This window comes from Orcinus orca, chromosome 20 (assembly GCF_937001465.1).
Source record: "Orcinus orca chromosome 20, mOrcOrc1.1, whole genome shotgun sequence".
Classification (NCBI taxonomy): domain Eukaryota; kingdom Metazoa; phylum Chordata; class Mammalia; order Artiodactyla; family Delphinidae; genus Orcinus; species Orcinus orca.
In genome coordinates this window covers 35,608,056-35,620,258 of record NC_064578.1, presented here as the reverse complement: position 1 = coordinate 35,620,258, position 12,203 = coordinate 35,608,056, and the positions used below count along the sequence as shown (strand labels likewise).

The window sequence follows — 12,203 nt, the reverse complement described above, 5'->3', positions numbered from 1 at the left end:
GGGGAGGGATAAATTAGGAGTCTAGGATTAACAGATACACACTACTATATATAAAATAGATAAACAACAAGGATTTACTGTAGAGCACAGGGAACTATACTCAATACCTTGTAACCTATAATGGAAAAGAATCTGAAAAAGAACATATATATATTATATACATACATATATAATATATATATGTATAACTGAATCACTTACTGTACACCTGAAACTAATACAACATTGTAAACCAACTATACTTCAATTTTTAAAAAAAGAAACATATTACTCCTGCCCTGTTCTCCTGCAGATGAGTGTTAAGGGCTCTTGTTGTGAAGTTTAAATGGGAGGAAGCACAGACAGCCCGGAGCACAATGCCAGCATGTACTGGGGGTTCAGTACATGTCAGCTGCCATTGCTGGATGGTTTCCAAGGTCCCTCCTGATCTGATTCTCTGTGTGTCAGGAGTCATACACTCAGATGCCTACAGGGGTCAGGCAAGTAAGGTAAATGAAGGGAGTGGGCAGAGAGCAATACCAGAGCGAGGATGTCCCAGGCTCACCAGACTGTTTTGAAGTCTGAAATGTGGAATTTTATGAGACATCTCCCTACTCTTAAATGTTGGGAACTAATTGAAAAAGTTAAAGTACTGTAGGGGCCAAACAAAACACATATGCCAGCCTGAAGACTGCCAGATTGAGGCCCCTGCCCTTTGTCTCAGGAACAGCTGCAAAAACCCAAGAGCACATCTCCCTTCCATAAGTCCAGATGAGGCCATGACTCCGCACCACTCACACATAAAATTCAAGCTTCCCTCCCCTGCTGTTTAAAGAGTCCTTAATGGCAATCCCAGCGTCCTCTGCAAAACCCCTTTCACATTAGCAACATGGTGTCACAGCCCTTCTCGCTGAGGGCTGCCTACAGACCAGGTGCTGGGCTGAACCCTGCACAGGCACGCTCTCCCTCGGCTGCTCTCACCACAGTGTGACACAGCAGAAGCCATCATTATGCCCTTCTGACAGTAGAGGAAAGGCTTAGCAGGTTAAGTGACTTGCCTCTTAAGAGGCTGGGATCCAAAGCATGCTGTCCACACGCCCTTCCCCTCAAGAACACCAGCCACCTCCTTCTCCCCACGCAAAGCCTCCAGGCCTTTGCTCCTGCCCAGGGGGCTTCCCCAGCTCCATCTGTTTCCACATCCCTGCTATATCCTTCAGGGCCTGTCTAAAACGCTACCTCTGCCAGGAGGCTCATCTCTCACACCCATGGAGCTCCTCTCAGTTTCTTTTGTGGCATTTTACCCATTTTATCCTATAATTAATTCACATGTTCACTCATTCAGCACATTTTAACCTGATGTCTGCTATATGCCAGGGGCTGTGCTGGGTGCTGGGGAATATAGGGACAAACAGGGTCTCAGCTTTTCCAGTAGGGGCGATAGACAATAAAGAAACAAATAAGTAAATAAGATAATTACAAACTGTGTTGGGTGATATGAGAGAAATGAACAGGATGAAGTGATTAAGAGGTGAATGGGGACTGGACCTGCTTGAGACTGTGGTCAAGAAGGCCTCTTGAGGGCTTCCCGGGTGGCGCAGTGGTTGAGAGTCCGCCTGCCGATGCACGGGACACGGGTTCGTGCCCCGGTCCAGGTGGATCCCACATGCCGCGGAGCGGCTGGGCCCGTGAGCCATGGCCGCTGAGCCTGCGCGTCCGGAGCCTGTGCTCCGCGGCGGGAGAGGCCACAGCAGTGAGAGGCCCGCGTACCGCAAAAAAAAAAAGAAGCCCTCTTGAGTCAGTGACATTGACTTCAGGAGACCCAAAGTCAAGACAAAGTCAGCATGAACATCTAGCAGAAGACATTCCAGGCAGAGGGAACAGCAACGGCAGAGATCCTGAGGCATGAACGGGTGTGGATCTTGTTCTAAAAACAGAAGGTTTCTGTGGCTCAAGCTGAGGTACCAAGGCCTGGGATAAGATGTGATGAGGTCAGGCGGTCAGCAGGGGCCCGACTGTGCTGGATCTAATAGCCCATAGGAAGGAATCTGGACTTCATCCAAAAGACCTAAACGTGAAAAAACCTAAGTGTGATAAGAGGCCACTAAAGCTTGTTCAGCAGGGGAGAGACAAGATCTGACTGACATTTTTAAAAGGTCACTCTGGCTGCTGAGTGCATCATGGGTTTTAGGGGGAAGGAGGAAAGCAGGGGTTGCATCTAGAAGTTCTTGCCATAGGCTGGAAGGGAGAGGACATTGCTTGGACTAGGGTGACAGTAGAATGAAGAGAAGCAGAAAGATTCCAGATATATTCTAGAAGTAGAGCCAGCAAACTAATAGCTATTTTTGAGCTTAGTTAACTCATCCTCCCTCAATTTTAAAACTAGGGACCCTTTTCCTAATTATTTTGTGTGACTCCCATGGCCTTGCACATAGTAGGAACTTGGTACATATTTATTGAGTTAAACTGACTTGAATTAAATTGAGTTTTAAATTGAATGATGTCAAATGGAATCAAATTTAATCACATCAAATAAATTGTATTAATGTGAGTTCAGAGTGTGAGGAAGTATTTCTGTGTCTTCAAAGAGGGTACAATAGGGCTGCCAGCATCCCAACCTGGGGCACTTCCTTTGGCAGTCTCAAAAGCAGATTCTCTAAAGCTGCTTCCTAAAATGTGGATACACAGCTTCGGGCCCAATTACATGCTGGTCTAAAAGTGTAATTGTGGATCCAGAGAGTTAGTTGTAACGGTGGTTCAAATCATTAACCGGTCAACCACCTGAGTCTATGTCAGCAATTATGTAACTATTCCTGCAATTAGATTTGCATTTTTATTTGATTGAAATAGTCTTCATATCGTCTTTAAAACAAAACAGCTATATATGCATTCTCTTATCTGCCCAAAGCATGTCAAGTCAGTGAGACATCCGATCCTGATGAGGCTGCTGCCGGCAAGGAGGGGACATGTGTGTAAGTGTTAGTGTGTGCGTGTGTCCGTGTGGACATCTTCCCAGTCAAGGAAATAGGCTGAGCCAGCTCTTCTCCTGCTCGTAATGTTTTAGTGGACTATTTTTGTGAAAGGTAACTGGCCAGTACAAGGATTCACTGACCTCAGTATGGCTAAACCATATGTCACTCACCTGCTGAGCCCTTGGGTCTATTCTAAAATCTCTGTAATTTTTTGAAAAGCCTACAGATCAGCTCGGGGGTCGCTTCAGCCAACTTCCAGAATGCCCGGCCCCAGGACCCTTAAGAACCCCTTAGAAGAGCACATTCTACAGGGTAAGTGGTTCTTTCAGCAACTGCTCATCCTACCTGGGATGGCGTTCGTAAAAGATTTCTCCCAGGTGTACATTTAAATCAGCTTGATGCAGGTCAGAAACTCATTCATCGTGTGAACTCGCTGATCTGTCACTAAAATTGCTGATCATAGAAAAGCTGAATTGAGCTTAGCCATAAACATCTGAAATCGAGGTACAAACAGTGTGTTCAGAGAATTGCTGAGTTGCAGTTGGCCTAAAAATCCAGGGATTGGAGTGTGTCAGGCCCGAGATTCTCAGCTGAATCCTTCCCTTGAGTTGTGGCTGACGTGCTCTGGGGGACACGACTGGGGTCAGGGCAGATGAGGCCAATGCATGAATTGCCAGGATGCAAGGAAAGTGCTGGGGACTTTGCCAAACTGAAGAAGCATGCTCCCCTTCCCCAGGGTATTCAAATTCAAGTTGTAAAAGAACTGTACTGTTTGTGAGCTCAAAGTAAGGGCCCAGGCTTCAGGGCCAGGCCCTGGACACAAAGTCCACTTCAGTGAGAGTGTGTGTGAAGTACAACAGCAGAGACCTGCCATTACCTGGATGGGGATGAATAGCACACACACGGATATCCCAATGAGAGCTGTGGGCCCCACGATGAAAAAGGCGTACACCACACAGACAGCCATTAGGATAAGGATGGTGGCTAGCAAGGGACAAAACAAGGCAGCTTCAAACAAAGAATAACTATCACTTGATAGTATATTGAGCACCTGGAAAGAAAGCACATGGGTTCAGCCTTTGGAAGGGCCACCTAAACATTTCCTCAACTGAAGGCTTTTGGAATGGCTGAGGGGGTCTGAGGAAGGAAGAGAAAAACTGACTTATAGGGGGAGAGAATTGTCAGAGGACCAACAGGGTGAGTTTCGTGGGTCTCATTTTAGTGTGACTTTGGAGAGGCCTGTCTTTTAGAACTGAGAATCCCAATGAAGAAAGGCTTAAGTACCACCTGGGAACATGCCGGTGAGGTTGCCAGCTGCCTACCTGATAGCTCTATCTCCTTCTTCCTTATTAGTACAACCCTGCTTAATCAGGGCATCCATGGGCCCAGCAAAATGACCACATTTCCCAGCCTCCTTTGTGGAAGCATGGTGACCATGTAATTATGTTAAGGGCAATGAGGTATAAGCCAAAGTGCTGAATGGAACTTTGGGGATGAATTCTTAGAGGGAGCCAACTCAACTTGGAAGTCTCTTTCCTCCTACCGGCTCTCTGAAACATGGTTGGGATGGTTGGACCTGCAGCTTCCATCCTGAACCATTATGGGAGCCACATGCTAAGGTAGTGATGAAGAAAAATAGAAAAGCCTGGAAGTCCCCACTCCAGCCCCAGATCATCCTCTTCTAGACTCCTTTTACACAGAGTGAAATAAATCCATCCTGTTTAATCCACTGATTTGGGAGGTTTTCAGTTATATGCAACTGAATCTAATCATAATTGATACAGGATATTTTGAACAAACTGAAAGAGCAAGTGTAAGAAAGAAACAAGTCTTTTCCCTTACCTCACACCACCCAGGTTTCCCTTGGCCAGGGAAATGTTCTTGCGTAAAGGGCGAAGATTTTATTGCTAAGGATTAAGGGCTTAAGAAAATGTCAGCTCTGAAGTCCAACAGGCATGGTCTTTGTTGGGGCTTGGCATCCCAAATACTACACATTTGGAATCATCAGATCCATTAGTCAATCAATTTTATTAAATACTGTAGTGTTCTCTGTACTGCTTCAGTGTCCTCACTGACGGTCAAAGGGATTGGATGAGGTCACCCCTAAGCCCTGTTCCAAGTGGAACAGGGAAGCCTTTCCAAATTCTCCAGCTTGAATGGAGCTCTCCTTTCTCTGAATTCTTCTGGTGTTTCGAGTCTCCACCACTTCACTAAGCAAGGAGATGGGACATGATGGGCAGGATATTGACAACCAAAAGGGGGGCAGATATTCCATCCAGGAAGCACATCTCACACATATTCAGAAAACTCGGAATTTAGTTTCCTAAAGTTAAACTCCTTCTGGACCAACTTACCTCACCAACAGAGATGTGTGTCAGCGTCTTGAACGACACCAGGTTTTCGAAAACCAGGGTGGAGATGGCCACCTTCAACCGGATCGCCGTGCGGTAATTTATGGCCCAGGCAAGGGTCCAAAAGAGAACTTTGGTAAACTCGGTGGTGAAAAGGGCTGTGCACAGGCTGACGCCAACCCAGACCTTCCTGGAGATGCTCTGGGTCTGCTGGAGGATTTGGGGAATGAGAATCATCTGTAAAACAGCGCGGTGAAGAGAGAAGAGTGCTGCTGGGGGTCAGGGTAGGTACAGGAGGCCTCAGATAATGTCAGCAAGCTGACTTTATGAGGCAAACTTTTTAATTAATTTCAGTTGCTGCTGCTGTGCTTGACAAAGGATTAGCTTTATGAAAATTCGCCCCCAAGGAGCGCAAAGATAACAACAACGTACTAGACCCACCAGATCGTAGAGAAAATAACTAATGACATTCTTTGCCAGTCTGGGAACCTGGGAGACAAGGCGGAAGAAGGGCCAGCGCGCCCACCGGCCCTACGGCTGCCGTGATAATGCACAGGATATTGGCCACGATACCCATCAAAACATGCGTCCTCTGGAATTTCCAGACCGCTTGGCCCAGAGAGGCTTTCTCGGGACCCATCCTTTCTACCTCTTCATCCCAAAGGATTCGAAATCTGTGATGAAAGAACAGGAAGAAGGAAAAAGATTTACATTCCCACTTGCTGCTCAAAGCTACTCTGATGGAAAAAACTTTGCAAGAATTCTTAGCACAACCCCCATCCCTGGCAGTGGTGGCTTCAGAAGAATAGCATTTGTTCTCCCTTCTTCTTCTGGAGGGTGGATGGGACATGAGCGAGGCAGCGGGCAGAGCCCTGACACAGCACAAGCTGGTATCTGGCATTTGGGCTCTTTCCGGGCCTTGATTTCCTCCTCCTGCCTGTCTCTGGCACAATACCGGTTGTGATAAAAACACTGAGGCAACAGAGAAACCAAGAAAAAAATCTTCTCCAGGGCAGGGAGGAGTTTGTCCATTTCAAAGATCTCAAAGGAGGCCAGTGTGACAGGCGTGTGGGGACACGGGGAGGCAAGGCAGGGCCAGATCTCATGGGATCTCACAGTCCTCAAGAAGGAGATTAGATTGCCAAGGAAGCCACTGCAGGCTTTTAAACCAACATGACAAGATTATTTTACATGTCTAAAAGAACATCTGGCTGTTGTGAGAGTAGTGGGTTATGGGTGTGGGGAGCAAAGACGGAAGCAGGGAGACCACAGTGGGAGACTATCGGCATCCAGGTGGGAGGTGGCAGTGGCTTGACACTGGATTTAGGGAAAGGTGGTCAGGGGAGACAACAGGGCTTACTGATGAATTAGATGTGGGAGAAAAGGCGAAGGGGGATCAGGGGCCCCAGTTTTCTGACTTGACCAACTGTGGGAATACAGTTCACAGAGATGGGGAAAGGGGGAAGAGGGAACATCGTCAGGTGGGGCTGAAGATCAAGAATGCAGCTTTAGGGCTTCCCTGGTGGCGCAGTGGTTGAGAGTCCGCCTGCCGATGCAGGGGACACGGGTTCGTGCCCCGGTCCGGGAAGATCCCACATGCCGCGGAGCGGCTGGGCCCGTGAGCCATGGCCGCTGAGCCTGCGCGTCCGGAGCCTGTGCTTCGCAACGGGAGAGGCCACAACAGTGAGAGGCCCGCGTACCGCAAAAAATAAAACAGAAACAAAACAACAAAAAAAAGAATGCAGCTTTAGATACAGGATGCTTGTGAATCATCCAAGTCCAGTCGGATGCTGGGTGTATGGACTCAGAGTCTGGAAGAGAGGCGTGGACTGAAGGCAGTGTGTTATTAAGGTTGTCAACATGTGTTTGGTGGGTCAGCCTTTGGAGGAGAACATTAGCACAGAAGGGAAGAGGATCTAAGTTGATATTGAGTAGATGGAAGGCAACATTAAAAACCGACAGAGAGGTAGAAGGAAAACCTGGTCCACAGGCACTGGTCCAGCCCCTTTCTCTCCGTGCTCCCTGGCAACTTTCTCCAGACTATAGATTCTAGAAACTACTACTGACAGAGTTTTCTGCAGGACACAGATGAGGGGATGCACAATTGTAGGAGCAATTGCAAGAGCATGATTATAACTCCCAGCCCTTCAAGCATATGAGGCCGAAGAGAAAGAGAATTCCAGAAGAAAGAAATGCAGAGAGAGGGCGATGAGATCTTCCCCATTGTTTAAGACATGAACCTTGAAGTTCAATGCAGCTGTTAGAAAGAATGAAGTTGAGGTTCTGGGCTGTGGAAAAATCTTTATAAACTCTTCACTGAAAATAGCAAAATGGTTAACCATGAGATAGTATGCTTCAGTTTTTGTTCAAAGAAAAAAAGATGACCTGTGAGTAAGGAGGAAGAAGAAGAGGTATTGATCTGCAGAAGATGGTAGCACAGGGTGTATTTAACCTGAGTAGAAAAAATCCAGGACAAATGCACACCAGCATTTAACAGTGCTGACCTCTGGGGAGTGGGGCTGGAGTACGGTGGGGATACTTCCACTGCTTGAACTTCTGTTACTTTAACATTTCTATAATGAATCTGAATTAGGTTGAATCAATGAAATACATGTTTTTGCAAGCCAAAATTGTCAAATATTGGAAGTTTTCATTTGGTTCAACCTAAACATATTTTGTAATATAAAAGCTCACAATATTCTGTAATAACCTAAATGGGAAAAGAATTTGAAAGAGAATAGTTACATGTATATGTGTAACTGAATCACTTTGCTGTAACACCTGAAACTAACACAACATTGTTAATCAACTATACTCCAATATAAAATAAAAAATTTCTTTAAAAGTCCAATGACAATTTTTAAAGGGAAATACAACACCATGCCTGGAAGCAGCCCAGGTGGTGTCCAGCCAGCACAGAGCGAAGTGAGATTCCGGCCACTCTTGCCCTGATGTGGTGATCCTACAAAATAGCTGATGGCCCTGCCAGAAGCCTGAAGCCTCAGGCTCTCAAGAAGTTCATTCTCCCTACCAAACCTCCCCAGTACTCACCTCCCCAGAGACTAGGCCAAGAAGGTCAGTCAGCCCAGCCCTCATCTCAGAGATAAGCCATGAGAACAGCCACCAAACCAGTGGGCGCTGATTTCCGCAAAGGGAAATGGGAGCACACACAAGGACTCACGGGTCCCTTCCCAAAGCGGGCTCCTCTCTAGATGTGACCCAGACAAATCCTGGTACCTTTTGGCATTGGTGTCGAATGAGTCATACGGTGACAGTGGGGGCAGGGTGTCCACAGTCAGCGTGTGCTTGTAGCCTCTCATCATCACTGGCGTGAGCCAAGAGTATGTGGCAAAGGAGAGCAGCCCTGCGTCATCCACAGGGTTGGGTGCCAGCCTAAAACAAGCGAAACACTCGGTGTTCCAGGTTGTTGGGGTCATTGCCTTGAGTCCCTGGCTGGAATTCTTAACTACAGTGATAACCACAGCCACGCTCAGACCTGTGACTCACATCATCAGCCCCATGAGCAGCGGTGTGCTGGGCCAGCTCCTACCAGCTTGCAAGAGCTGATTGTTCGATTTTTAGGAATTCTGCAAGTCAGTTCTTAAACACAGCCTATATTAAAAATTAAATTACATAAATGTAAGTAAATTATCTTAAAGACAAAGGCAATCAATACTCAAAACTCATAGCTTCCAAGATTATTTTACTAGATTTTACTCGTATTTGTTCTTTAGATTATTTAAGTCTGTGGTGTCTGTGGTGGAAATACCACACAGGATAGGGCTCTATGACCATACATCTGTTCCCAACTTTGCGCTCAGTGACATCACGTTGAAATCAGCCATGGTAGGAGAATTTACATCAAAAGAGTGACAAATGCTATGAACCAGGGAATTTTTTAGTGAGCCAGTTGTTGAATATTTACCAGTGACCACCCCATGGGAAAGAGGGTACCTGCTCCATTTGGCATGAGGAAATGGAGACCCAGTAGCTGATCATCAGAGGAGTTGGACGCCTGGCTTTTGCTCTCAGGAGGATGCGGAGGGTCAGAGCACAGTGTGCCAAAGTAGAGGTGAGGCTGTCCAAGGAGGCAAGAGCTAGAGGCAAACTCATGGTTTATTGTGAGGATTAATACATGTAAGCTGCTACATAAATACTAGCTAGCAGAAAAATAAGGAGGACAGGGGAGGGAGAAAGGAGAAAGGGAAGTAGAGGAGGAAGAAGAAAAGGAAGAAACAATGAAGAAGGAGGAAGAGATATGTTTCTGCCCTTGAGGAACTAGCCATCTAAGATGGAATGAGAGTCAGAGACACAAGAGTGGTATCTACTAATTGCTGAGTGTTTGTTATATTCCAGGCCCTGAAAGAGCTTGGTATGTGTAGCAGATGCTGTCAAGATGTCCTGAGTCGCAGTCCCTGGTGGCGCAGTGGTCAAGAATCTTTGTCACATCCACCTCCGATCTCAGATGTGGAGGACAGCGCTGTGCAGCTCAGGCTCATGCTGACAGCATCCCATCTCACAGATACCCTGTACCTCTTTTCACTACTGGGTTTGGGGTCTTCTCAGAGCATAAGTGCAGCCCAGAATTGCAAGAGGCTAATGTCCCCAAGAAGAAAACCTAACTAATGGAGTACAGGAGCCCACGGACAAATGTCCCAACGCCCATCCTATGGGTGGAAAATTGTACACTTCTTGGGGGGACCTAGTAGAATCCAGTCCCCATGTCTACAGCAGTGACACTGATGACACACCCCATGTTCTCCTTCCCTGCCTCACTCTCCCTAAATCTTCCCTCCTGCTTCTTGAAATCACCTCCCAAAGAAGCTACCTGCATCCAAGTTTTTCATTCAGCCTCTGCTTTTGGGAGAACCCAAGCTAAGATAATATTAATAAGGTACTATGTGCCTGGTGCATAGTAAATGTTTCCTAAAGGGTAACTTTAATGATGAGGTCATGCATTACCTCATGTAATCCTAACAACAGCTCAGTGAGATAAGTAGTTGAGAAATATTATGATCCCATTTCATAGACAAGAACATTAAGGCACAAAGAGGTTAGGGTACTTGCCCAAAATCTTGTAGCTGGTCAGTGGTGAAGTAGGGATTCAAACCCAATGCTTGCTGACTCCAGGGTCCCATCATCCTCTTAAGCACTATCCCACATTTCCTCTCCACAAAGAAATTGTAAATTGAGCCAAAACGGTGGGTAGTTAGAGCTCTTCTGCATGGGGCTAAGGATGGTACACCAAGCCCTCACTTTTCAACCTTCACCTCTCACCTTAGAGGGCTCACAGGTGTATCTTTGGTCCATGGATTCTAGGAGAGAGCAGTGCTGTATCACCTCATTATAAAGATGCTACTTGGCCTTCTGCTGCTCAGAGGGCAGGCTATAGGGCACTTCTCATGTAGAAAAGGCAGCTTTCTATAATGTTATAGTTAATGTAATGTTAAGAATACATATATATTATAATATGACGCTATAGTTAAGCATGTGAACTTGGAAACCAGCCTGCCTGGGTTCTTATTCTGTGGTTCAAAACTGACCCAATTCTCTCTCCTCACCTGTATCCCAGACCCTTGGATCTCCTTCCTTCAAGACATTTCTCCACACCTTGAATCTGTGCTGACTTGTGACTTGCTTTGGCCAATAGAATGCAGTGAAAGAAATGGTGTACCGGTTCTGAGCCTGAGTCTCAAGAAGGCCTATATGCTTCGTTTCATCCTCTTGGCCACCTACTGCATTACTATGTGATCAAGGGCAGGTTAGCTTGCTCGAGGTTCATAGCCCATGTGGCTATGAACACCTTCCCCCAGCCAGTCAACCCCCAGAAGCATAACCATCTTGTTGACCAGCAGATGCATAAGAAAGCCTGGTCAAGACCAGATGAATCACCCAACTAGGCTTAGCCCAAGGTGCTGACCCACCCATAAAATTGTAATCTAAATAAATGGCAATTGTCTCAGGCTACTAAATGTAGAGGCAGTTTGTTACAAAGCAAAATCTACCTGATTAAATTTGTGCAAGTTATTTAACCTTGCTGTGTCTCACTTACTCACCCATCAGATAAAGATAATCACAACACCTCCAGGGTGGTTGTGTAGAGTGAATGAGAAGATGTTTGTAAAACACCTGAACAGGTCCTGGCACATGGAAAGCTCTCTTAAACATGTGCTATTGTCTCCCTTTCACCAAAGGACAGGAGGATTCATGAAGTGAATGGTCAATAAATGAAAAAAATGGATGGATGGATAGATGGATGGAAAGACAAAAGGACTAGCATATAGAGCAGCAACATGGGGAACAGGGTCACGGTCCACTCTCCTGATGGGCTGGAAATGATTCCTAGAAGTTCTGCCCAGGACCTCCCTCCAATCCTCCTCCTGGCTTACCTTGCATAGAGTCTCACTGGAATCATGGTCTTCAAGCTGGGGTCATATCTCTCTGAAAATGATCTCTGCTGGCCTCGCCAGTCCAGATCAGAGATAAGGCAGGGGCCATCACCCACCATCTTGATGGCAGTCTAGAGCCCTGGGTTCCTGGCTTTGGGACCTTCACTCTACAGCAGAGAGATGAGGAGATGAGAAGATACTCTGGAATGAGATCAGGCAGCCCCTACTCCACCCAGACCAGCTCCTTTTCTCTGACCACTCAGACCTGGTTTCACCAATCAACCCTCCACATTCATGGGAGAGCATGGCCAGAGACCCCACAACTCCCTCAACTCCACTAAGAGCCTTCCTTATTAGCAAAGACATTCTGTTCCTCTTCTTTCCCATTTTGGGTTGACTGGGAGCAGAAAAGCCTGTTACAGGTTTTCTACCAGGAGCCAGCCCATGACAAAGACTGAGTCCCAGCCTGGCAAAAGAACCCCAAGATGGTGGATTTTCTGCCTTATTTTGACCCA

At 46.6% G+C, this 12,203-nt stretch overlaps 1 protein-coding gene across 1 annotated transcript in view; it reads right to left on the bottom strand.

Annotated features, from left to right (window-relative positions):
- ABCC12 (ATP binding cassette subfamily C member 12) overlaps nucleotides 1-11,807 on the bottom strand; it is a 59,293-nt gene extending 47,486 nt beyond the window's left edge. Inside the window, 6 exon segments of the mRNA XM_049703680.1 lie at nucleotides 3,294-3,441; nucleotides 3,826-3,999; nucleotides 5,303-5,536; nucleotides 5,826-5,973; nucleotides 8,537-8,692; nucleotides 11,689-11,807. Of these exon segments, the coding sequence (XP_049559637.1) occupies nucleotides 3,294-3,441; nucleotides 3,826-3,999; nucleotides 5,303-5,536; nucleotides 5,826-5,973; nucleotides 8,537-8,692; nucleotides 11,689-11,807 (979 nt within the window).
- Nucleotides 11,808-12,203: the final 396 nt, after the last annotated feature.